This window comes from Acomys russatus, chromosome 16 (assembly GCF_903995435.1).
Source record: "Acomys russatus chromosome 16, mAcoRus1.1, whole genome shotgun sequence".
Lineage (NCBI taxonomy): Eukaryota > Metazoa > Chordata > Mammalia > Rodentia > Muridae > Acomys > Acomys russatus.
In genome coordinates this window covers 3,001,762-3,029,155 of record NC_067152.1, presented here as the reverse complement: position 1 = coordinate 3,029,155, position 27,394 = coordinate 3,001,762, and the positions used below count along the sequence as shown (strand labels likewise).

The 27,394-nt window shown below is 48.4% G+C and overlaps 1 protein-coding gene across 1 annotated transcript in view; it reads left to right on the top strand.

The window, feature by feature from the left end:
* Vps53 (VPS53 subunit of GARP complex) overlaps positions 1-27,394 on the top strand; it is a 144,852-nt gene that overhangs the window by 91,966 nt on the left and 25,492 nt on the right. The window contains exons 14-17 of the mRNA XM_051157983.1: positions 4,765-5,007; positions 5,994-6,141; positions 11,184-11,266; positions 12,098-12,176. Coding sequence (XP_051013940.1) covers positions 4,765-5,007; positions 5,994-6,141; positions 11,184-11,266; positions 12,098-12,176 — 553 coding nt within the window. The remainder of the gene's footprint in view (positions 1-4,764; positions 5,008-5,993; positions 6,142-11,183; positions 11,267-12,097; positions 12,177-27,394) is intronic.

Below are 27,394 nucleotides of genomic sequence, written 5' to 3'. Positions count from 1 at the left end.
TGCTGAGTCTGTGGGGCCCTTGGGCTGTGTCCTCTCAGGGCTACTGCTAGGTCCTTTCCAGTCTGACTTGTCATGTCCGAGTGCTGACCTCAGAGTCATCAGCGCATCATCCTAAGCCCTGTCTTCAGTGAGATGATTGGTTCTCCTTTGTTAGTCTTTCTTGGTATCGATGCTGCACGGTAGTGCTCTTTACGTCTCAATTAAAAAAAAAAAGATTTATTTATTTATTATACAGTATTTTTGCCTGAATGTGTGCCTGCACACCAGAAGAGGGCACCAGATTTCATTATAGATGGTTATGAGCCACCACGTGGTTGCTGGGAATTGAACTCAGGACCTTTGGAAGAACAGACATTGCTCTTAACGTCTGAGCCATCTCTGCACCCCGCCTTCATTAATTTTTAACGTAATCACCAGAACTCCCAACAATTTGTCATGTGGAACCTGCAGATGCTCACTCAGTTCTTGGGCATAAAGCTCATGCTGCAGGGAAGAGAGAGAAACCACATGCCATGAGCTTTCCCTCAGCTATGGAGTCAGGAGCAGCAGTGTGGCTTGTATCTTCATGGTGCTCCGTAGGCCCGAGGTCGAAGTGCGGCATAGACAAGTCAGTACCAGTAAACTTGTGACCTTGGGCAAAGGCACTTCAAGTAACCAGCCTTGGTTTCCTCACCTTTAAAATGACAATGGCAATGTCCTCTGCTTAAAGCTATTGGGAGGAGTAAATGAGATTGTATTCATAACACGTCTCACAAGCTAATGGGAGAAAAAGACCAAGAAGTGTTGTGTGACGTTAAGACTGTGAGGAGCTGGAGAGATGGCTTAGCAGTCAAGAGCACCAGCCGCTGCCTGACAATCTGGATGTAATACCCAGCACCCACATGGGACCTCACAACAATCTGTAACTTCGATCCCAGGGGATCCAGCACCCTCTTCTGGCCTTTTCGGGTACTGCATGCACATATTGTGCAGGTAAATATACAGGCAAACACTCATTCACATAAAATAAATAAAATCTCAAAAAAAGATAACGGTCTGAAGGGATCGCAGTGGGAATCGGAGGGGTCTTACCGTCACGCTCAGGGTCAGACTTGCTTACTTTGCATCTCCACCCTCAGCCAAGTTCTTCCTCTCCCTCACATCCTGAGTCATCTGTTCTCACTGCTCTTTGTTTGGGGCTTCTGGAGCATCTCATGTAGCCCAGACTAGCCTCGGCTCATTAAGTAGTTGAGGATGGCCTCCCAACCCTCCTGGTTCTGCCTCTTACTTGTGGCTACATGCTTTTGTTCTCCTCGGCTCTGTTGCAGGCTTTCGCCGCAGCCCACTCTGCAAACAGCATTTTGTCACTGTCTGAAATGTGACTCTTCTCAGCATGTAGGGATTCTCAACACCCCACAACCCCTTGGCCAGAACCTGACCGTTTGTAAATGCTTACTTGATTGCACTTGCTCGCTGTGGAAAGGCCTCCTGTGGTTCCAGGCTAGACCAGTGTGCCACACAACCCTTCCCCATTATCCTCCATGAAGAGCTTGCCACCGTGTCTGCCCAGGGAGAACCTCTAAGCTAACTTTGTATCTTACACTTTCCGCCCTGGAACTTGCACACTGTAAGCTAAGCGTGTGGTCGGTGATTAGTTGGACTGGCCCGGCACTTCACGAGCAATGAGCCTCACAGATTCCATTGCGGCACCTTTTACTGTTCCTCTGCAAAGCTCAGTATCTCATGCCCTGTATGACATGGATGCAGAGCGGAAGGGGCACAGGGACGCATCCTCACTGTGCTGCTTTCTTGTCAGCAAAAGAGAACAATGCCAAAAGTAACTTGGTGGACATTGCACAAAATGTAGCTCCTCCAGAGGGGTGTGCGTGCGTGCGTGCGTGCGTGCGTGCGTGCGTGCGTGCGTGCGTGCGTACAATTTCTTGATGCTGTACGATCATAATTAACTATAATCTTACTCATCTGAAGTAGGACGTGGGTAAAGATAGTTACGGTGATAGGAAGAGACAAATGATGAGGTAAACTACCCCCCTCTGCCTCAGTTGCCACCGTCTACGTGGGGATTAGGCTCCTCAGCTGACTCTACTGTGTTTTTGGTTTTGGTTTTGGTTTTTTGAGACAGGCTTTCTCTATGTAGCCTTGGCTGTCTTAGACTCACTTTGTAGACCAGGCTGACCTTGAACTCACAGCGATCCGCCTGCCTCTGCCTCCTGAGTGCTGGGATTACAGGCGTGTATTCTTAGCCTTATGTTTCTCCTTCTCCTCCACTGCACCTGCCCCTAGCTATCTCTGTTTAGGAACAAACTGTGGAAGGTGACATCTAAACATGCACTGAGTACTGACATGAAGGGCGGCCTGACACCCCAGCCTGTGCAGTGGGCTGAGGGAGCATGCACAAACATCCCCACCCAAAGGAGACCCAGTGGTGCACACAGAGGAGCAGACCTTCCCTCTGTAAAACAGCTGCCTCTACGCTAGGTGCCAGCTGCAGCGCTGTCCTCAGTACTGTGGAATTACAGCAAAGAGCAGGAACCGGCACTGGTGATTCACCTGCCCACTCTGCACCAGGATAGGCAAAACTTGCCCCATCACACAGTCTGGTAAAATGTTTGATAGTTTATCTCTGCTGACGAAATGAGCCAATTCAAGCCCAAATTAGAGTATATAAATGCAGGGGCTTGGTGCCAGCTCTCTGGCAGGGTCACAGGTTCCAAGGAATGAGGCTGGGGAAGTCACCATGCAGAGGGAGACAGAAAAGCAGGGAGCAGAGAGAGAAAGCACACATGCACAGTGCAGAGAGAAGAGAGAGAGAAAGAGTGTTGCGCAAACTGTCTGCATTACATAAGGAAGTGCCTCTGAGAGAGGGGACTCCTAGCTTCCGAGCTAGAAAGTCTAGGGCAGAGGGTGGGGTATGCTAGCCATGCCCTTTAACAGGTGGGGACTGAGGGATGCTGGGAGGACCTGGGGGACAGGTCTGCTTTGGTTAAATGGGCATCCTAGCCACTTATCCCTGGTCTGGATCCCAACAACATTAAGTCAAGTGCCAAACCCAGGTGCTGGATGCATACATGTCATCTCAGCAGTGGGGAGACAGACAGACAAGTTTCAGGGCAGCTTGGGCTGCTTAATAAAACCCTATCTGGAAAAAAAAAATAGTAAGAGCCAGGTGTATGGCACATACTATATCTCAGCACTCAGGAGGCTAATGCAAGAGGAGAGTCATAAGTTCAAAGCTAGCCTGAGCTATAAAGTAGGCTCTGTCTTAAAAAAGATGAACAAACCAAAAACAAATCATGTGGCAGTGAGTGGCAGGTGATGGCAGTTCCAGTTGAGGAGCAGGTGTTAGTTGTGCAATGAGGCCTGGGCCTAGGGAGCTGGAGCAGGAGGTGACAAACGGAGGCCCAGAAACAGGGCCGCAGAGGTGCCTGGCCTAGGTGCCTGCTGTGCTGAAGAGTTGTGAGGGTCCTTGAGAAAGTAGGGCAAAAAGAGTCTGTGCAGAGTGGGGTGGGGTGGCCAAGGCACTTTCAGAGGTCCACTAAAGAGGCCTCTCTCCACAGGCAGGCCTAGCCTACGTGAAGCAGTCCCATCTGGATGCCATAAACTGAATAACAAAAGCACTGGAGTAAAATGTCAATTGTTTCCTATTCCTGCTAATCGATGCTGTGTGTGGTTCTTGCCTTTTTCTTCTTATTGTATAAATATATTTTTAAAGCACAGCTGGATTCTTGTAGCCTTAGGCAGCAAGCTAAAAATGTACCACATGTCAAGAGGGGCCTCCCATTGTCCACATAGCACAGCTGTGCAGAGGACAGTGGCTACGGCCCTGCTGGATTCCAGCTCCTGGTGACTCAGGGTGACTGGAGGAACTTGAGGGGTGTTTGGCTGGGAAAGTGGAGACAGATCATGGCCACCATCACCACATGACCAGGCAAGCCTGGAGCTTTTCCCAGCCACTTTTATCCCAAGCTTTTTTTTTTTTTCATCTTTGATTCCAGAAGTTGTGAGGAAAAACTGCTCATCTTAAAGAAGGAAGGCATTTTGTCTTTAAAACATCACCCTTTCGGGGGTCCATCCTCTGACGCATTTAGGTTCACGATGCCTACACCTTTGCTGCCACCAGAGCCTTTTTGTAGGCTAGTGAAAAGCATGAGGCAGGGTCCAGGCCGCTAGGGATGCAACCTGGGTCTCCGTCTTGGCTTGGACAAAGCACTTAACTGTTCTGTGCCTGAGAAAGGGGATGGTAAGCCTCTGAGGGCTAAGGTCCCATGACAGGATTATGAGCATAGCCATGCCTGCTGGGCCATTGTTAGTGTTTAGGAGATGGTCACCATCGTTAGTGTTTAGGAGATGGTCATCGTCGTTAGTGTATAGGAGACATCACTGTTGTTAGAGTTTAGGACTTTGGCTTGTGGGAAGGGCAGCTGGTGCTCGGCACTCTGGGATGCGAGCTCCTGTGGCAGGTTCTCCAGTCAGTTTTGCGGTCCAGTTTTGTGACAGAATTTTAGGTGTTTGTTTTCTCTACCTTCTATAGGAGCAGCCGTGTCTGTCTCCCTCACGGGGGCTGGGGTCAGACGCAGTGACAAGATGCCCTGGGACAAAGCAGTGTACAAATGTCCGATTTGATTGCTGCTATTTTAGCAGGAAGGTGAAAGGTGACGTGGATAAAATGTGCCAGGAATGAGCACCTCTGGTGGAATACCTCAGGTTCACTGCAGATAGCACCTCTGCCTTAGTTCTCCAAGTGAAGTGATATTTCTGCTCTTCTAGAAATCTCAGCGAGCTGATAGACCGGTTTGTGGCAGATTTCAAAGCCCAGGGCCCACCCAAGCCCAACACCGACGAGGGGGGTGCTGTACTGCCCAGCTGCGCCGACCTCTTTGTCTACTATAAGAAGTGCATGGTGCAGTGCTCCCAGCTCAGCACAGGAGAGCCCATGATCGCCCTGACGACCATCTTCCAGAAGTACCTCCGAGAATACGCCTGGAAAATCCTCTCTGGCAACCTGCCTAAGTGAGTCCTGTTCTCCTCACTTTAGGAGGGAAGCGAGACGCTCAACATCCCTAAATATGGGAGGCTTGAGGGAAAGCCACTCTGGGGTTGTTTACTGAGCTGCTAAGAATGTCAAGGAGGAAAACGCTCCTCCCGGGCTCCCAAGGGCCTGACCCACTGCTGTTCTCTTTAATGACATTCCACAGCTGAGCATGACTGTCAGCAGGCATGTCCTCCGGCCACCAGGGTAGGTCGCAGTGCATCAGTGAGTTGGACCTCTATGCACATGGATTCAGCGCAGAAAAAATAAAGTTATTCCGTAGCAGAGGAAGTGTCACGCCAGCCCGTTCAGTGTGTTCATGCCTTGAGTGCCAGATAGACAGGCTTTCCCTCTGGTCATCTTCCACAGCCTCTACTGCTGTGTTCTGTACTCAGCCTCAAGTGTAAGCTGTGGGTGGGCCGGGGCTGGGGAGAAGGCTAGTGGGTAAAGTGCCTCCCGCATAAACAGATGCCCAGCAGGCACAGGAAAGGCCGGGATTGCCAACGCTCACCTGGAGCCACCACAGTAGGAGGCGGAGGCAGCGTGCACTGTTAGGCCGACCTACTCCACCTGCTCACTCAGGAGCTCCACGTGGATGCATCTTAATTGAGAAAGACGCTTGGGGAAACAGCTTCTGTGCCACAGATGACCCCCCCCCCCCCCGGGATCGACACCTCGGGGAATCCCAAGGCAAGGCACTAGGCCAGCTGGCCTTCTTGATGAGATGGGGTCATCCCAGGTGAGGGCTGTTCCTGGCTCTCTTGGTGTGGTCTCTTCCTGTTCCTGTGGGTGAGAGGGTCTGACCAGATGACAGTCAAGGTAAGGTCAGGAGCAGAGGAACCCATTGTGTGTTGGTTTATTTGTACCGAGGCCAGCCTTTCCTCCCCTTTCTTCTTGTCATAAAATATGCAGCTTCAGGAAGCAACTTAGCCGCAGCAGCCTGACGAGTTCCTGTCCTTTTCTCCAGGACCAGCAGCAGCAGTGGGGGGCTGACCATCAGCAGCCTCCTCAAGGAGAAGGAGGGCTCAGAAGTGGCCAGGTTCACCCTGGAGGAGCTGTGCCTCATCTGCAGCATTCTGAGCACAGCAGAGTACTGCCTGGCCACCACCCAGCAGGTGAGTGCCCTGCTAAGCGTGCCTCCCTCCTTCCCTCCCGGAGCTTGGGGCCTGTGAGCTTCACTAAGGTCTCCTACCACCTTGGGCAGGCCAGTTGGCCTCTCAGGAAGAAATGTAGTCAGAGACTGCCCAGGCAGCCATGTTATGGAAGTATGGCCAGCCTCCACCCTCATGTAAGCCGCCAAACAGGCATGGCTTCTTAAAAATAGGTCAGTAGCACAGTGTTCCTTATGAGAGAAGCAGCAATAAGCTCCCCCAAGGTACCAGGCCCAGCCTTCTGTGAGGAAGTCACCCAATGACTCCATTCTTAGCGGCATTTATACCACCTGCGTCCTTCAGGATTTTAGTCTCCCAACATTTTCTAGCACCCTCTGTTCCACCATAACAAACAGCCATTGTTTGAGACATTGGCTGTGAAGCAGAAAGGGTGAGGCCTCTGCTGGAGCTCCTAGAAGAAAATTCAGCAAACTAGCTTTGCAGAAGGACAACCCAGAATAACCTGCCACTCAGGCCTCCACAGGGTTAGGGGCTCTTGATCCCCATTTGGCCCGGGATCCGCAGGAAGCTGAGAACAAGAACACGACCTGAGAGATCCCTGCTCCTGAGAGCCCTGCTCCTTCTGATGTTGATGCTTATTTCCTAAGTGTCTAAGAAGTCAGGCTTGACAGCTTGGTGCTCCTGTGTGCCAGGGAGTGTGTGTGAACACAGGAAGTGTCCAGCAGACTCCTTGAGGTTCAGCCAGTTAGGCCAACGGGTCAAGGCAGTAGCGTGCTCTGCTTGGAGACATAGTCACATATATAAGAAATGATTTGCAGACTAGAGATGGACAGACAGACAGAAACACACACACACACACACACACACACACACACACACACACACACACACACATGCCCGAGCCTCTCATGAGGAACATAGGTATTTAAAGTATATGAGAAAGACACATAGCATAGTGTAGCTTTGATTCAGACAGGGTCTGCTTTTGATTCAGTCAACACAGTTGGTCCAGGCCTTCCCTAGCATGCATGAAGCCCTGGGTTTCACCCCTAGCTCCACAGGAACTGGGTGTGGTAGTGCACACCTGTACTGAAATCCCAGGCTTGAGAGGTAGAAGAAGAGACTCAGAAGTGTAGGTTGGGGACTGGAGAGATGGCTCAGAGGTTAAGTGCACTGTCTACTCTTCCAGAGGTCCTGAGTTCAATTCCTAGCAACCACATGGTGGCTCACAACCATCTATAATGAAATCTAATGCCCTCTTCTGGCCTGGGGGTGTCTGACCTGTGGGTGTATGTGCAGGCAGAGCCCTGTATATATAATAAATAAACAAATCTTTAAAAATGAAAAAAAAAAAAAAAAAAAAGAAGTGCAGGGTCTTCCTCAGCTACATAGAGAGCTTGAGTCCAGCCTAGACTAGGGACCCTATCTCAAACAAACAAACAAACAAGCAAATAAAACCAGAGGCCAGAGAGATGCTCAGCAGTTAACACTGGCTACTCTTCCAGAGGACCCATGTTCAATTCTCAGTATAAACTGTCTATAACTCCGTTTTTAGGGAACTGGATGCCTTTTCTGGCCTATGAGCTCCAGTCAGACACATAAAGTAGCTTTAAAAAGTGAACTTGAGACATCACAGCATGTAAAAAGTGATCAAATCCAAGACAGCGTCATTGCAGAAGGCCTCAAGAATTAGAGTGGATTGAACTGTACCTTCAAAACCAAGTCCTGACCTGCGGCATATACTGGAGTGCCTAGGAGTTGTGGCCATCACACATGTGACTGAGTGCCTCGAGGAGCGGGGAGCGGGGGGCCTGCGCTGGACCTGGCCCAAGGGCTGGGCTCCTGAGGAAGTGAAAAGATGGAAGTAGACAGACCTCAGGCTCAGTGAAGAGGGCCATGTAAGGGCGGACAAAAGAGGGAAGGGGTGCCCTGCAACCCAGGTACACAAAGGATCTCAAAAAAATTAATTAAATTAAAATGTAAAAGGTTCAAAAAGTTAAAGAAACAACAACAAAAAAGCAGGACCAGTGAGATGGCTCAGGAGGCAAAGGTGCTTTCTGTCAAGGCAACCCGAGTCCAATCCCTGGCACCCAAATGGTGGAAGGAGAGACCCCGCTCTGCACATTGTCTGATGACCTCCACACACAGAGTGTGGCTGGAAATACAGACCGGCACACATGAAGAACTTGACCGTGTTCTGTATTGGGAGACTGATAAAAATGTCCATTCTCTATAAAATGCTATGTGGATTTGACAATGGTCCTTATCAGCATCCCAAGATAATCTTACAGAGAGACCAAACAACCTTGAAAAATGAAGGAGAAGTTGGGTGGCACAGTTCTTGATTTTGAGGCTTCTTGTAGTGCTGAGGGCATTTGGTGGCAGAGTGCTCACCTAACGTGTCCTGCCCTGGCTTCAGACCATCCCAAGCTTTTCACAAAGCTACAATGAGGAAGGCAGCGCTGCTGTTAGTATAAACAGCTCCTCCCTCCAACCAGCCGCTGCTCTCACCTCCCAGACATTCTACATTTATCTTTTGTTTTGTTTTGTGTTTTGTTTTTTGTTTTTGTTTTTTCGAGACAGGGTTTCTCTGTGTAGCCTTGGCCATCCTGGACTCACTTTGTAGACCAGGCTGGCCTCGAACTCACAGCGATCCACCTGCCTCTGCCTCCCAAGTGCTGGGATTAAAGGTGTGCGCCACCACGCCCGGCTTTTTTTTTTTAAAGATTTATTTATTTATTATTATATATACAGTGCTCTGCCTGCATGTACATCTGCAGGCCAGAAGAGGGCATCAGATCACATTATAGATGGTTGTGAGCCACCATGTGGTTGCTGGGAATTGAACTCATGACCTCTGGAAGAGCAGTCAGTGCTCTTAACCGCTGAGCCACCTCTCCAGCTACATTTATCTTTTTAAATAAAATCAGGCTCAAATGCTACATGTTATTCTTCAACAAAGTAGCTTATTTTGTTTATAATCAGATCATAGACACACACACACTCTTTCTCCTTCTGAGACAAATTCTTCTTGTTGGCTTAGGCTGACCTGGAGCTTACAGCAGTCCTCACTGTCCATCTGCCTCTAGAGTGCTGCCATTACAGGCACCAGCATCTCTGACTGGCTCTCATGGACATCTTTTGATACCAGCTTTGTCAGCCTGTTTTGAGCATTGCATTCATTCCGTCATTTCTTCAGGAGAGCTTTACTAGACACTCCAGTGTACCAGGCACTGCCTCTGGCGCAGTGCATAGAGAGGACAGGCATCTTGCTGTCAGGACACTTAGAGCAGACGGAAAACAGATATCAAACAAGCAAGCCAGGGTTTCACTGCCATTCTGAGTTGGGGGGCTGGGAAATGCGGGGGCTGATCAGGAGGGTGAGCAGGGTCATCTTGGAGGAAATATGGAGTGTGAAAGCCCTGAGAGAGCAAGATGGGGCCAGAGAGGTAGATAGGACCATGCCATACTTAAAGTTAGGGTTAGGGCACTGGAGCACGTGAACACAGGCCTGTGCCACATGGTCCTGTCCTCCTCCCAGGTGTCCCTGTAGACTGCATCCGCCTTTCCATAACATAAAGCCTTCTGGGTAGACTTTACAGATGCAGGTCTCTGGACGGTCCCTCGCCCCTTAGGAGTGGGAGAACTAATGCTGCCAGGAACCCTCGCGTGGTGGTTTGTACATCGAAAATACATTTCTGAATGTGAAATTGCAAGATTATGGTTACAAGTTGCCTTCTAAAAAAGTTACCCTCATTCGCACAGTTAAGAACATTTTTGTAGGCAGTTATGGTGGTGGACCCCTGTGATCTCAGCACTCAGGAGGCAAAGGAAGGTCAGTCTCTGTGTTCAAGGCCAGCCTGGTCTACAAAGCGAGTACACAAAGAAAGCCTGTCTCAAAAAGAATGTTTTTGTTTTTAAAATTTTTTAATATGTATGTATGTGTACCTATGTAATTTATGTGTACCACATTTAGACAGTGCCCACAGGTGCCAAAAGAGGGTGATGGTTCCCCCCGAATTGGAGTTACAGGTGGTGGTGAGCCACCATGTGGCTGCTGAGAACCGAGCCATCTCTCCAGCCCCCTAAGAGCACTTTACATTTAAATGAAGAACATTCATCTTAGAGTGGGTGTGAGTGATCTGGAGGTGCTAGATTATCAGTCCTCAGGGCGTTTTTAGGTTCTCCCGGATCCCGATCACTTCATCTTTCTCCAAGGCTTAGGAGGGTGTGAGTGCTCCTGCCCAAGCCCTCAGGTCACCAAAGTGAAGGTGTCATTTCTGATTCACCACTGAGACATCTGCTACCTTGGCAAGGTGGTAACCACAGAGATTCTTAGCAACGGCTTTGACTGATTTTACTGTTGCTCACCTTGCAAGGTCCCAACCCTGGTAGGTGAGGCTACATTTAACGGGGCAAGGCGGGAGACCACACTTGTTACTTATCACAGACGCAGCTTAAAGGAAGGAGAGGTTATCGCAGTCCATCGCGTGGGCATAGAGTGACAGTAGTCCTGGCCATGTGGCCATGAGCAGAGACCCCTCCTGGCTACTGGCCAGTAAGCAGGGTGCTCCTGTTACCTTTCCAAAGCCCTCACCAATTTTTGACATCTAGACCACCTCGTAAAGGCTCGACAGCCTTCAAAATAGCACCGCCACTGGGGACCAAACACTCAAGGCATGAGCCTGTGGGGGACAAAGCATGTGAGCTGTTGACATGTATGCCGTTAGAAATAAGTGTGGTGCCAAAGGAGCTGGGTTCTAGGGAGCCTGCTTGACCTCGTCACCTGCTGTCTGGGGTGGGCTCCTGTAGTCCTCATCTGTGAAGTGAGGGTAGTGGGACTTCCCTCACATCCTGTGAGCAATTCAATGTGCTCTGTATCGTGTCTCCAACATCGTGTCTCCAACTGTCCGGCTTGTCACGCACACGAGCCTCGGCAGTATGGACCGGCCTTGAGTCATCACTAAACACGTGCGAGCCTCGGCAGTATGGACCGGCCTTCAGTCATCATTAAACACGCTTCTGCTTCTGCCCTTTTCTAACAGCTAGAAGAGAAACTCAAAGAAAAAGTTGATGTGAGTCTGACTGAACGAATCAACCTCACGGGAGAAATGGACACATTCAGCACGTGAGTACCTTCTGGGTGCTTCCTCCTGCTCAGCCTCTCCTCTACAATGGCAGTGTATGCTCCAGTCTGCGGAAGCTACGAGTTCCTAGGGCGCGCTCAAACAGCAGTGAGAAATGGTGTCCCGTTCTTCCTCCTCCTCCTCTTCTTCTCCCTCCTCCTCTTTTTGACTTAAACAAGTGTTTAATACAGATGCTTTTGGAGGAGAACTCAAAAAGAGATTCTGGGGTTAGCAGTTATGGGAGTAGCCATGAAAGTTTGGGTCCTAACTGGGTGAGACATACCCAGAGAAGGACAGGACATGAGGGGCTGGAGAGATGGCTCAGAGGTTAAGAGCACCAGCTGCTCTTCCAAAGGTCTTGAGTTCAATTTCCAACAACCACATGGTGGCTCACAACCATTTATAATGAGATCTGGTGCCCTCTTCTGTACATGCAGGCAGAATACTGTATACATAATAAGTAAATCTTAAAAAAAAAAAAAGGGACAGGACATAAAGAGCCAGCTGCTCCTCCATTGTCAGTGATTAAAACCCACGATTTCATGAATAAATAAACATTTTAAGTTTTGGCGGCTGAAGAGATGGCTCATTGACTGCTGTTCCAGAGGACCAAGTTCAAGTCCCAATACCCACATGGCAGCTTATACCTGTCTATAAGTCCAAGGTCTGATGCTCTCATATAGACATACATGCAGGCTAAGCACCAATGCACATAAAATAGTGGTAAATTTTAAAATGCAAATTTTGTACTCATGGCAACAGCACCCACAGGGCTTTTGTCCATAATCCCGTCAGCTGTGAGGCAGTGACCACAGCAGTTTGTTTCGTTGCAGCGTCATCTCCAGCAGCATCCAGCTGTTGGTTCAGGACCTGGATGCAGCCTGTGATCCTGCCCTGATCGCCATGAGCAAGGTAAGGTTAGGAGCTAGCCTCCTGCAGTGATGGGCATGCCTTCCCTCAGCCCTTCTGTTGTGTTCTGACCCTGCTTAGTGTCAGCTGAGAGGGCACTGGGAGACCTCCCAGAGTTTCTGCGAGGGTCAGCTCACCTGGCTCCTGGGCTGTTGCTGGTCTTTTTGGGGGCTGGGGTGAGAGTCTGAAGGAGAAGGGCTTTTGGGTCACCTTATGGCCCCAGCCTGTCTGTGCTCTTGCCAGATAAGCAGTTGGTGAACTCTCCAGCAGGGACTCCTAAGTCATTGCTCAGTCCTGCCGCTGACAGGCTCCGGCTCTTCCTGAGCATTGGTGTCGGTGCTAGATATTGGATCAGACGTGGACTCTGGTTTAATGTTCCTCAGCCCCCTGTGGCCCTTTGACACTTGGCCTATGCTGCTGTTTAGGGTTTTATTTGCCTGACGTTTCTTCCCCAAAGAAAGTAAATGCCTGAGGAGTGTGGTGAGTCATGCAAGTTATAAGGCCGAGGCAAGAGGATTGCAAGTTCAAGGCCAGCCTGCACTACATAGGAAGATCCTGTCTCAAAAAAAAAACAAGAATATTCCCTAAGTGTCTAGACCATATTGAAGACATCATGTTTATTAAGTAGAAAGTTGACTTTGTTGACTTTTAAGCCCAACAAACCTTGTAGAGCAGGGGGGTCGAGAAATCATATCCTCAGGCAAATAAGGCTCAAGACTTGCTCCTGTAGAACAACGTGTCCATTCCCTTAAGCACTATGGCTGTTGCTGTAGCTGTAGAAATCAGTGGTTACAACAGAGACCTTACAGCCACAAAGCAAAATCATTGACAAATTGACCCTGTCCAGAAAAGCTTCCCAACACCTATTTAGTCATGAACTCTTGGAATCCTCTTCCAGCTTTGGGAAGAGTAACTTGTCTGGGGGAAACTAGGCGGAATTTATGACACAGGGCAGTGGGAGGAACCCTGACCCTGGATCAGACAGACCTAAGTTCTCTGGTTTTCCTTTTGAGAGTACTGCACAGCTGACTAACCCTGTGCTGACCCATCTCTGTCTCTCTGGCTGCCTCCCAGAGTTGTGAGAGTGGACAGCAATTGAGTGCCTGGTAGTGCTGGTCAAGTGCTCAGAAAGCCTAGCTAGGCTCCTGCCTCTTCACAAGAGGAATGGCATGCCTCAGGAAGTAGGCATTTGGTCAGAGTTTGGTTTTATAGTAGGTTATAACTATTTAACAAAAATAGGATTAAAACCAACACTCTGGCTTTGGGGTTTTAAGGAGTAAAGTAGGGCGCAGAGAAGCAGCTGCTGTCCCAAAGCTGCGGTTCTCAAGGCCGATCCTGTGCCCAGCCGGGATCCCCAGCCACTACTGTAACCAGGCAGCGTGAGGCTGGCCTGTTCCCTCAATAGAGTGGGGCGGTGCGGATTCGTCTCCTAGGCTCTGGCTGTTCCCTCACTGTTGGCAAACCTGTGCGTCCTGAGTATGATCTATTCCAGCTGCTGTCTCCTGAACTGCCACACACCACAGCCTGGAATGCAGCTGCCCAAAGATTTTCACACTGACCAAAGGAAGAGTAGAATCTTTTTCTTCTTCTTCTTCTTCTTCTTCTTCTTCTTCTTCTTCTTCTTCTTCTTCTTCTTCTTCTTCTTCTTCTTCTTCTTCTTCTTCTTCTTCTTCTTCTTCTTCTTCTTCTTCCTCCTCCTCCTCTTCCTCCTCCTCCTCCTCCTCTTCCTCCTTCTCCTTCTTCTTCTCTCTCTCTCTCTCTCTCTCTCTCTCTCTCTGTAAAATAACACGTAAAGCAGGTTTAACACTCCAGGTGTTGCTTATGTGAACTGTCAGTTCATTAGGCAGACTTCCCTTGAGTTCCCTTCCTCACCAGCCATTTCTGTCCAGATGCACCCCCAGCAAATATCAGCCAGAGTCTTGTGTTTATATCATAGGAAAACCATAGGTTTGGGAACGCAGCAGTTGGAAGGCCATTCCTTTTTGTCTGAGTCTTCTGGCGTTCTAGCAAAATGAGATCCATGTGACTAAAGTAAACATGGCAGTCAGTGGTCACAGACTGATTCAGCGGGAGCCCTGCATCCTGTTACGAGGAGTTTCTTCTAGGATTTTTTTTTCCCCCTCAAACCTTTGTGATGTTGATTGTTTCTGTCTCGTTGTTTGCTGCTGGCAGACTAGTCAGCTTGGACTCTGCCTAGCACAGGGCTGGGGGCTGCAAGGCTGGGAAAGGCAGAGGCCTGGTCCCCAGGTGCTTCATCTTGTAGGCGGAGGCGGGAGCTGGGAGCGGAATGTGCAGGCTTGTGGTGTGAGAGAGAGGAAATGGGGACCACAGGAGAGAAGCAACATCCAGCGGCGGCATCCGAGAGACCGAAGGCACATAGGTCAGGCCTAGGGTCTCCTGCAGGAATCTGTGATGAGGAGGCTGCTCAGACAGGACTGCAGTGGAAGCTGAAGTTAGCAAAGTCAGTTTGCCAAAATCGCCCGTCTCGTTCACCACCTCAGGACGGCACAGAGTGCTCTGCACTCAGGCAAGGCTCACCTCAAGCTCATGCTGTGCTGGGAGGAAGCCCAACCTAACCAGTAGAACAAGTACAGGGATTTCATAAGCAGCGAGGACAGTGGGGAGTGGGCTCCCAGCTGTAGCAGATCCCGGGGCTGGTTCTGTGCTGAGCGAAGGAGTTTCCTTGACAAGGTGGATGGAGTCCAGCGACTGGTCACATTGTTGTCCTGGGAGACAAAGCTCTGAGGCCTCCTCAGTTGCCATATAAGGCTTAATAGTTAATAAATATGTTGCCAGATTTCCTGTCATTTCCTTGGGTACCTTGTCTGTGCAGTTGTACTGCACCCCGGCTTGGAGCTGGTTCAGCTAGCCCAGTATGCACTGCTTTCCTGAGGTGTCCACGCCCTCCTTCACTCTGACCTTCCTGCCGAGAATTCTCTTTGAACTGTTGTCTGCCCAAAAGGCACAGCCCTTCTAAGAGTGAGCTCCAGTATCTGGCCTCCTTTAAAAGTTGAAGTACAGTTCCTGTCTTCCTTTGGGTTTCTGTTGGCTGTGATAAAACACCATGACCAAAAGCAACTCGGGAGGAAAGGGCTTCCAACTCTAAGGTCGCATGCCATCACTGAGGGAAGGCAGGGCAGGAACCGGCATTCAAGTTGACAAGAAACTAACTGGAACAAATTCCAGAACACAGTTCGCCTCTTAAAGAGACTAAGTTAATAGAATGTACATAGACAAAGGCCACATGGCCACCAAGACTGTCTCATTCCAAGGCATCCTTATCACCCTAGAAAGAAGCCCATACCTCTCAGTGACCACACACACACACACACACACACACACACACACCTACCTCTCAGCAGCCACATGCACACCCCCACCTCAGGGACCGTCCCCCCTTACCCTGGTCTCTGACAGCCATTAGTCCACTTCCTGCTCTAGAGATTCCCTATCCTGCTGGGCTTCCGTCACTTCACCGCGTTTTCAGGGCTCTTTCACAGTATGCATGAGTCAGTGCTGCATATTTCTGTTTTTTTTCTGTGTTTTTGTGAATTTTGTTTGTTTGTTTTTGTTTTCAGACAGGGTCTTTTTTTAAAAAAATTTTTATTTATGTATACTGTGCTTTGCCTGCATGTACACCCACAGGCCAGAAGAGGGCAACAGATCACATCACAGATGGTTGTGAACCACCATGTGGTTGCTGGGAATTGAACTCATGACCTCTGGAAGAGCAGTCAGTGGTCTGAACTGCTGAGCCATCTCTCCAGCTGCTTCAGACAAGGTCTTACTATGAAGCCCTAGCTGGCCTAGAACTCACTATGTAGACCAGGCTATCCTCAAACCCACAAGAGATCCACCTCCCTCTGCCTCCCAAGTACTAAGATTAAAGATGTGCATCTCCACCCCTGGATGTGTCCCATTTTAAAGCAATGCCAGAGTTTGAACCCAGGACCTTGTAGATCTAAGCATGTGCTGCACCATTAAACTACCCATCCTGCTTCTAGTCCATTCCTTTTAGTGGCTGAGTGATAGTCCATTGTTTACTCTTCAGAGTTATTTCTAGCCGGTGTGAGCAATGATGTGAACATCTGTGTGAGTGTGTGTCTCAGTTCTGTACAGTACACCCCTAGGAGAGGAGCTGCTGAATATCATGGTAACTTCCATGTTTCAGTTCCAGGCATGGCTTTCCATACCTGCCCTTTGACATCCCACCAGCACACTTACAAGCATGTAATCTTTCCACATCTGCACCAATACTTAACTTTGCATTTATTAAAATTGTGGCCATCCCCGCAAATGTGAGAAGTGTCTATCTCCTTGTGGCCTCACCGCGTTTCCCTGGTGACTGAGATAAAGTGGCAATAGGTATCTTTTGGGGTGCTTGTTGGCAATCTGTGTGCCCCCTTACAAGAAACGTTGCCTGGACCCTTGCCGTTCATTGTAAACTTGGCTTTTCTTTTGATTGTTGAGCTGTCAAGGTCATCATCCTCTCCTCCTCCTCTTTATTTTTTGATGTTTTGGGGTTTTTTTGTTTTTTGTTTTTTTGTTTTTTTTTTTAGACAAAGTCTTGATATGTAGCTCAGGCTGTTCTCAACCTTTCTGTCCCATTACCTCAGTCTCTCAAGTCACGAAAGTTCTTTTAGAGACTGTAGCAGCTCTGTGTTGTACTCTCTCCCATGCTGCGGACGGGCTTTATTTCCTGCACGATGCCTTCTTAAATTGCTACGGTCTAACTTACCATCTTTGTTCTTATTCTTGTGCTCTCGGTGTCATAAAAGGTTAGATTACCTAGTGACAAATGAAATACTTGGTGTTTTTTTCACAGAGTTTAATAAAAGGCTTGGCTCTTATATTTAACATTTAAGTCTTTAATCCACTTAGAGTTAATTTTGTATATGGTCTGAGGTGTGGATCACTGCATCCTCTGCATGTGGACACACAGCTTTCCCACCCTTTATTGGATGGGCTGGAAGGGTGACTTGGTGATTAAAAGCACTTACTGCTCCTGCAGAGGACCTGGGTTTGGTTTGTAGCACCCTACTGGGGACTCACAGCCACCTGGAACTCTAGTTCCTGGGCACCAGGCACACATATGGTACACATACGTACATGCAAGCAGAACACGCATAACAGATTAAGTAACTGCATCTTATTTTTTTTTTAGTTTTTTGGGTTTTTCGAGACAGGGTTTCTCTGTGTAACCTTGGCTGTCCTGGACTCACTTTGTAGACCAGGCTGGCCTCGAACTCACAGCGATCCGCCTGCCTCTGCCTCCCGAGTGCTGGGATTAAAGGCGTGCGCCGCCACGCCCGGCTGTAACTGCATCTTTAAAAAAACAAATGAGAAGAAAGGGGAAGAGAAAGGCAGAGGGGCAGTGAGGAGAGGGGAGTGTGGAAAGAGGAGGAAGCAGTTCAGCACAAGGCAGGCGTTCTCTCAGAAGCCTGTCCTTGGGCCACTGCTGACCTGTTTGGGTTCTGAGCATGCTGCAGCCATCTCTACAGTCAGCTGCGGCAGGCCCTCCAGCTGTGTTCTCTCTTGACATTGCTTTAGTTGTTCTGAGTCCCTTACCATGTCACCGTTTCTTATCTCAGCCAGAGTACTTGTTTTTCTCCAGTCTGTGTCTTGTCTCTTGTTGGATGTCATGGTATAGGGCAGGCCTTGCTTTATAACAGTGATCTTGAAGGCAAAGAAGCTAGGAAGAAGAAAAAAGAAGGAAGGAAGGAAGGAAGGAAGGAAGGAAGGAAGGAAGGATGACCAAAGGATGATGGAGACGTGAGGATGCTACTGATGAGACTGAGCTGTGTGGTACAGTAGACTATACGTCTTTGTAGAGGTAACAGGTCACAAACCCCCAGGTCTCTCCAGCTGAGAATGTGGCCTGAGTTCTTCGCCCATGCTTAAATGGCTGGGCCTCCTCAGTGTGAGTGGCTGAGGACTGTCAAAATTAGGAGCACACTTGCACCCTGTTGGGGTGTGCAGGAGCTCTGTTTCTGGGTAGGTGAGAAAGCGCAGAGCAGCCAGGTCAGCAAAAAACATAAGATGGGCACTCCTGTAATCCCAGCACTGCAAAGGCTAAGCCAGGTATCGAGTTCCAGGACAGCTGGCCTATCTAATGAGACTCTCAAAGATACATAGGTGGGTGGGTGGGTGGGTGGAAGGATGGATGGGTGGTGGGTGGATGGGGGTGGGTGGATGGTGGGTGGGTGGATGAGTGATGGGTGGTGGGTGGATGGGGGTGGGTGGATGGGTGATGGGTGGGTGGGTGATGGGTGGGTGTAGTAACTTACACAGAAGCTGCAGTAAGCATGTGCCTGATCTGATGTATCGCTAGCCATTAGCTCACCAGATATTCAGACCCACCTTTTAGATCAGTATCCTGCTTTTCACAGTGATGATTATCGTACAGGGCAAGAGGTATGTCAAGCAGCCAAACTGAGTATTCCAGTCTGCCTTGTACACTCTCCTGAAAAGGGAGGAACTGGCCCGGCCTGCTCTTCATCTGTTTGGTTGTCATATTAACGCCCAAAGCATGCGGCTATTCAAGGCAGTGCCATTTTGAGAAGCCACCAAGCTCCCTTTTCCACTCGTGGACATGATGCATTTTTCTTTCTCATAAAAAATATGAATCAAAGCGAACCTCTGGTTCTAGGGAAAAGGTTGTTTGGGGAGTTTGGCTGGAAACATGAGGAGTTTTGTCTTTTAGAAATAAATTCCACAGATTCTTAGGAATCAGTATGTCCAATTATGGTCTTTTATTTTTTAAGTAATTTATTCAGATTATATCTCATTTGTTATCCCCTCACTTGTATTTTCCCATCCCCCCTCCCTCCCTCTTTTATCCTATTCCTCTCCCCTAGGTCTGTGACAGAAGGGGACCTTGTCCCCCACTATAAGATCACGGCCTATTAGGTCTCCACGGCCTATTACTCTTCCTCCTAGTGTCACCAGGTCTCCCCACCAAGGGAAAATGGTCAATTAGGAGGCACCAGAGTTCATGTCTGAATCAGTCCCTACTCTCCACACAATTGTGGAGAATGTGGTGTCCATTGGCTAGCTCTGGATAGGGGTTCTAGGTTTACTGCATACCTTGACCTTGGTTGGTACAGTAGTTTGAGCTGAGAATAAATCTGCTTCCTTAGAAGGATGCCCTCCTTATTACTTTTTTCTGTTTGTTTTTTAAGAATTGATCACTGGCTTGAAAGAATCTGAGTTTTTATCCAAGGTCAGACACACAGCTTTTCCTATTAATGGTAATTAGAAAACAAAAACAAAAACCAGGACAAAAATAAAATAAATTCAATCCCCTTCTAGTCTAACATGTAATTTCTCTTAGGTTTGAGGGCTGTAAACATGCACTGGTTTAGGAAACTGCATTACCATCCCCCAAAGACATTTTGAGGCAGCCAGCACACGTCTCAGATCTGCTCCCATTCTCCTCACTAAAATGTATACAGTGAGCCAGGCAGTGGTGGCACAAGTGGCACCCACCTAATCCCAGCACGTGGGAGGCAAAGCCAGAGATCTCTATGAGTTCAACGCCAGTCTGGTCTACAGAGCAAGTTCCAGGACAGTCAGTGCTACACAGAGAAACCCTCTCTGGAAAGTTAAAATTAAATATGTATATGGTGTCAGCAGGCCCACAAAGCACCACCTCTAGAACCCTCTAAGCTCACTTTCCACATGTGATCAAGATACATCTTTCTTTTTCATGAGAAATATTTTTACTCTAAAGCGCTGGTTATCCTGGAACTCACTGTGTAGACCAGGCTGGCCTCCAGCTCACAGAAATCCACTTGCCTGTGCCTACCCAGAGTTGGGATTAAAGATGTGCACCACCATACCTGGCACTTACTTTTATTTATTTTGATTGTGTATGTCTGTGTGCACACATGAGTCCACTACACATGGAGGCAATAGGCATTGGATACCTTTGGAACTGGGGTTCCAGGCAGTTGTGAGCTGCCCGACCTGAATGCTGGGAACAGAACGTGGGTCCTCAGGAATGAAGAACCTCTTAGCTGCTGAGCCACTCCAGCCCCCAGATATTTAAAAGAAAACAGTAAGAAGGACCTGCAGTTCCAATAAACAGATTTTTTTTTCACTTTTCCTTTTTATGCTATGTTTAAAATTGTTTAAAATGTTTCAAATAAATAAATAGCAAGATGGCCCGGCAGCTAAAGGTACTTACTGCCAAACCTGAGGGCTAAAGTTCAACTCTGGAAAATGAGAATTAACTACTGCAAGTTGACCTCTGACCTCTACACATATGCAGTGACATACTCAAACACTCATACATACACAATAAAGAAACAAATAGGTGATGTCATGTACCTTTAATCCCAGCACTTGGGAGGCAGGATCTCTGAGTTCTAGGCCAGCTTGATCTACGTATCAAGTTCTAAACCAGCAAGGGCTACACAGTGAGACCCTGTCTCAACCCTGTAAAAAAAAGACTGGGGATGCAGCTGAGAGGTGGAGTGATTGCCTGGCATGCATGAGACCCTGAGTTCTAGTGCTAGTACCACTCACCAAAAAAACATGGCAGGTTCTATGAAGCCACCCTCGCAGCCCAGTCTGGGTGGCGGCACCACTTGGGAGGTGTGTGCCAGTACTTAGGAGATGGAAGCAGGAGGCTCGGAAATGCATGGTCATCCTCAGCACCACAGAGAGTTTAGGCCAGCCTGATCTACGTGAGCCGCTGTCTTAAAAAAAAAAAAAAAAAAAAAAAAAGATGAAAATAAAACTCCCCACTGATGGGATATATGCACACATCCATTCGTATGTCCTTAAAGCCTCTTCACTTTGCTCTCTGTCCTAGATCCTCTTGTCTTCCCCTGGGAGTTGTCTCTGAGCAGAGTTGCAATGAGTCATCAGTTCTTCCTCCTCTGCACACTCTCACCTCTCCCCAGTCATCTGCACATCTGCACCCTTGCCCAGATGTTGATTTTCCTAGGCCTGAGTCTCCAGCTACCCTCAGGTATACTGAGGATTAGTCTTTTAAGGAGCAACATGATATCAGATGGAAAGATCATGAGCTTTGGGGTGGGGCAAGCCAGCATCTGGGGCTCAGGCCCGTCTGCTGAGTGGTTTGGCCTCACTGGACAGGTCATCCCTGTCCTGAAGCTTGTCTTCCCCACTTGGGAAGCACAGTGACACCATCACAAGCAGTGAGTTCATGTGACAGTGTGGGTCGGTCACAGTGCTGAGGACATAGTGATTACAAACAGTCCTCCCTCTGTGATTCCTGACCAAGGCTTTGCTCCCGTGCTGTGCATGCAGAAGGCACCCATTAATACTGCAGAGGCTTGTAGGAAGAGTGGCCCAGGCAAGTGCCCATTGCATGCATAAAGTCCAGAGCTTGGTGCTCCTGGTCCAGAAGCCCAAACCACAGCCCTCGACCCCAGCTGCTAGAGTCCAAACATCTGGGGCTGTGCTCCACATCTGTCTAGCTTGGGCCTGGGGGATTCAGGAAGCCTCCTCTGGAGCTTCATGCAGAAGAGAAAAGGTGAGGTCTCCAGTGAGCTCTCTGAGGGCCGCAGGGCTGCAGCGGGCCCTCTGTGACAATGTGAGCATCTCCTAGATTGCCATAGGAAGTAGCAGCATGGACCACACGCCTTGGATAGCAAGAGCAGAATTCCACACATAGGCTAGGCTCCACAATGTCACCTTCAGTTAAACGTGACTTCTGGGCACTTCTGTCATTACTTGCTTCATCTTCTTGCTTGCTCTTTCTGTCAACACGGCCTCTGATGTACAAGTTTTTGTGAACTCTTTCTTGTTATTTATTTAGGACAAATGGTATTCAACTGCAGTCCACCCCACACCCCAACAAAGAGCACAAAAGGAAAACTCTAGCTATAAAGGGACAACTTTTAAATGCCAAACGCCAGAATTTACCTGGAAGTGCTAGAGTCTTTTTTTTTTTTTGTGCTCTTTGCTGAGAGATTTGCCTGATCACTGCGTACACCTGCCAGCTTGCCTTGAACCAGCCCAGTGACATGGAGGGGCTTCCTCGTTCTGTCTTTTCTCTTTCTAACAAGAGTTCAGCAAGCATGCCCATGTGGTACCTGGCTTCAATAGGCCTGCTTGTCCCCACTGTGTCACTTGAGTTTCCTGTTCTGTGAGACTGTCAGAACTAAATGGCATCACATACAACTAGTAAGCGAAATGACACAGGCAAACTATCACCCATGGGAAAACACACATCCATGGGAGGCCACCTTTACATACATGTACATGGGAAAACACACATCCATGGGAGGCCACCTTTACACACATGTACATGGGATGACATACATCCATGGGAGGCCACCTTTACACACATGTACATGGGAAAACACACATCCATGGGAGGTCACCTTTACACACATGTACATGGGATGACATACATCCATGGGAGGCCACCTTTACACACATGTACATGGGATGACATACATCCATGGGAGGCCACCTTTACACGCATGTACATGGGATGACATACATCCATGGGAGGCCACCTTTACACACATGTACATGGGATGACATACATCCATGGGAGGCCACCTTTACACACATGTACATGGGAAAACACACATCCATGGGAGGCCACCTTTACACACATGTACATGGGATGACATACATCCATGGGAGGCCACCTTTACACGCATGTACATGGGATGACATACATCCATGGGAGGCCACCTTTACACACATGTACATGGGATGACATACATCCATGGAAGGCCACCTTTACACACATGTACATGGGATGACATACATCCATGGGAGGCCACCTTTACACACATGTACATGGGATGACATACATCCATGGGAGGCCACCTTTACACGCATGTACATGGGATGACATACATCCATGGGAGGCCACCTTTACACGCATGTACATGGGATGACATACATCCATGGGAGGCCACCTTTACACGCATGTACATGGGATGACATACATCCATGGGAGGCCACCTTTACACGCATGTACATGGGATGACATACATCCATGGGAGGCCACCTTTACACACATGTACATGAGATGACATACACCCATGGGAGGCCACCTTTACACACATGTACATGGGATGACATACATCCATGGGAGGCCACCTTTACACACATGTACATGGGATGACACACATCCATGGGAGGCCACCTTTACACGCATGTACATGGGATGACATACATCCATGGGAGGCCACCTTTACACACATGTACATGGGATAACATACATCCATGGGAGGCCACCTTTACACACATGTACATGGGATGACATACATCCATGGGAGGCCACCTTTACATACACGTACATGGGATGACACACATACATACCTAGGCGGACACACACACACACACACACACACACACACGTACAAATACAGCTGTAAGGCTACTGGTGCTGCTGCCTTATTTGTTTTTGTTTTGTTTTGGGGGCAGAGTCTTGACGTGTAAGCCAGGGCACCCTTGAATTTATGACAGTCCTCCCATATGTGTCACCATACCCAGCTTTTTGACAATTTAAGTTGCAATCTAAGTCCAGGCATGGGGGTCCAGACCTTCAATCCCAGCACTTGGAAGACAGGCAGCTCTCTAAGTTCCAGGCCAGTCGGGGCTACGTGGTAAGACCTTGTCTCCAAAATAAACAAACAACAACCTGAGCTCATAATCACCGGGGCAGCTGAGGACTGTACTGCTGACTGTATTTCACAGATTTTTTTAAAGTAATAGAAACAGGCTGGTGGCCAGGCATGGCAGTACATGTTAGTAATCCCAGCACTTGGAAGGCTAAAGCAAAAGAACTACCATGAGTTCAAAGCCAGCCTGGGACATCTAGTGAGTAGCAGGCCAGCCAGGACCCTGTCTCTAAACACCAGAAAGCATGGGGTCGGGAAACAAGGACTGGGACTGACGCGCAAAGGCAGAGCACAGAGGCCCTGGGTTCCAGTGCCAATACCAGAAAGTAAAGTCAGGGGCTGGGGAGATAATTCAGTCAGGAAAGCGATGTCATGCACTTGATCCCAAGCCCTCAAGTCACAAGCCATGTGTGTGCACTGGGGACATTGAGACAGGCGGATCCTTGGGACTTGGCGGTCAGCCACCCTAACTAGTGAGAGACCCTGTTTAAAAATAGAGAAAATTCCTGAGAACCAGTACCCAGGGTTGACCTCTGGCCTCCACTTACACATTTACACACATGTGCGCACATACACACACACACACACACACACACACACACAGAACAATGTCAGTTTTCATTGTTTCCCAGTACTTTAAGTTGCCTTCTTCATTAAGCTGACCTAAGTTTAAAATCATGAATATTTGCCAACACTTTTTGCAGTTTTCCCATCCCTGGCTAAAACATAAAGCAGGTGGGATCTTTTCACATACATGACACGTGTGAACATTGCTGATGTCCACACAGCTATCTAGCAAGACCTTGAAGCAGACACGGCCGCAATCTGCCTCACGTCACAGCTTTATAACCGATGACAGAGCATGTCACCACCTCCCTCCGTGGCCATCTTCATGAGTAAGGAGCTGTCATGTTTACATAACTGTTTATAAACTGCATTGAGACCTTGAGCTATCCAGTGCCGCCAACCTGGAAGGCACCAGTTATTTGTATGACGATTGGCGGTGGGGCACGAAGCCCTGCCTGGTTCTCCGTGTTTGCTCCTGCCCGGATCACTATGTTCCAAGCCTTTCTGCAGAGCTGGGGAGAGAGAGATGAAGGGTGGACCTAGCACCTGTCAGTTTGGGCCTCACCCTGTGAGTTCACTGGGAACCCGTCAGGATGCTCATTGTTTGGAAGGATCAGATCTTTGAAGTGAGATGGAAGAAACACCTCTCAAGGTAGCAGATGATGAGGAAAACATTACACATAGCCAAAGCGCTCACTGTACAGGCAGCTCCTGTTGCAGCTTTAACTGTTTCTCCATTGTTTTACTTTTTCCTAGTGAACATTTTTTTTTTCTTTTACTTCTAAACAAGCCTGTAGTTCAGCTACTGGAAAGGCGGAGGTCGGAAGAGCTCAGGAGTCATGAGACCAGCCTGGGGAAGACAGTGTGGAGCTGCTCAATCAATCAGTGACCGCATCCATAAATAAAAGTTCCTTTCTTTGTTTTGGTTTTTTTGAGACGGGGTTTCTCTGTGTAGCCTTGGCTGCCCTGGACTTGCTTTATAGACCAGGCTGGCCTCGAACTCACAGTGATCCTCCTGCCTCTGCCATATTTAACAGCATCAAAGTACAGGGTTTTGCGATTTTTATCACCTTAATTGTCATTGTTTCATAGACCTATTAATCCTGGCTTTCATGCTTAGTTATGATACCAAGAAGTTGGCCCATAAACCAATTGTCCTTGAGTCCCTTAGCAAGCATTTCGAGAGCCTAATCCCAAGTGCTGGGATTAAAAGAGTATGCCACCATGCCCAGCTCAAATTTCCTTTTTCTTCCTTGCTGGTTTAAGAGGTTTTTTTTTAACGTATTTATTTTGTATGTATGCTGCATGTATGTATATATGTATATACACATGTGTCATGGTACATGCGAGGTCAGAGAACAACTTACAATGTTCAGTTTTCTCCTTCCACCATGTGGGCCTCAGTTGTCAAACTCAGGGCATCCAGCTTGGCAGGCAGCAAGTGCTGTTAGTTGCTGAGCCATCTTGCTGACCCAGAGTTTCCCTTTTTCTGTCTGGAGCCTGTGTTTGTTTACACGGGTTTCATTAGTTTATTTTATTAGAGACAGAATGTTGCTTCTATAGTCCAGGCTGGCCTCAAGCTTACAAACCCCCTTCAGCCTACAAACGCTGGGATCGCAGGCATGCACCACCATGCCCCACCATGCCCAGCTTCAAAACCTGATTTGAAGCTTTGCAAGAGGCTCTTTGAGCATCTGTGAAATGAAGGTGTGGGGCCAGGGAGCTGGCTCAGTGGTTAAGAGAACTTGTTGCTCTTGCAGAGGACCCGAGTTTGGTTCTATAAAAATGTTTTCTTCCTAGAGATTTCAAGGCCTTAGGGCTGCTGAGCGCCCTCCCAATGAGCCTCAGGGCTGTGCTTGGCTGTGAGATGCCAGCTCAGCAGGGCTCCTCCAAGACAGAGTCAGGAGAGAGCAGCTGCCAGGTGACACAGGCTGGGAGCTCCCAGCCCTCCTGTGTACCCCGAAAGACAGGGTCACCACAGTGCTAATTCTTCCTCCCTTTCAGAGAACTCCCCTGCTGCCTCTTGGGTGCACAAACTTAAGCTCCATTTTATGTTTGTTAGGGTTTTTGTTTTGTTTTGTTTTGTTTTTGTTGTTATTGTTTTATTATGTTTTGTTTGAGACAGGGACTTTCTATGTAGCCCAGGTAGTTTCTATAGGAACTGGCTATATAGGCCAGACTTGGCTCCAGTTCATAGAGATCCCCTTGCTTCTGCCTCTGAGTGCTGAGATTAAAAAGGTGTGTACTAGCATACCATGCCTCATTTCTTGTTCTTAACCAGGCAAAGATCACATCAGCCCTGATGAGAAAATCCAATGTGCTTGTGTGGTGGGGTTGGGGTGGGGGTGTAGTTAGGTATAGTGGCTCATCCCTCTCATTCTAGCACTTAGGAGGCTTAGACAGGAAAATTGCTATAAGTTTAAGGCCAACCCTGGGCTACATAGTAAGCTCCAGGCCAGCCTGGACTACAAAGTAAGACCTTGCCTCAAGAAACCAATAAATAAATCAGGCGTGGTGGCACACACCTTTAATCCCAGCACTCAGGAAGCAGAGGCAGGCAGATCACTGTGAGTTCAAGGCCAGCCTGGTCTACAAAGCGAGTCCAGGACAGCCAAGGCTACACAAAGAGACCCTGTCTTGGAAAAACAAAACAAAAAAAGAAACCGACCGATAAATAGCAATAAAACCCCAAACTTCTTTTGGTTTATTTGAGAAAAAAGGAGTGAAAGTTAATTGTCTTCTAGTTTGTTCTGGCTTTCAGCACATTTATCCCAGCTGCTAAATCTCCCCAGTCACCCAAGCTACAGATGCCTGGAAGTAAATATGCCTCCGGTTCTTCAGTCACTGGTGGTGGTGGTGTCCCTTTGTGGCAGTGGCCATCAACCTTCCTAATGCTTTAACACTTTAATACAGTTCCTCATGTTGTGATGACCCCCAACCATAAAATTATTCTTGTTGCTGTCTCATCACTGTAATTTTGCTACTGTTGTAAATCAAAATGTAAATATCTGATATGCAGGATATGTGATATGTGAC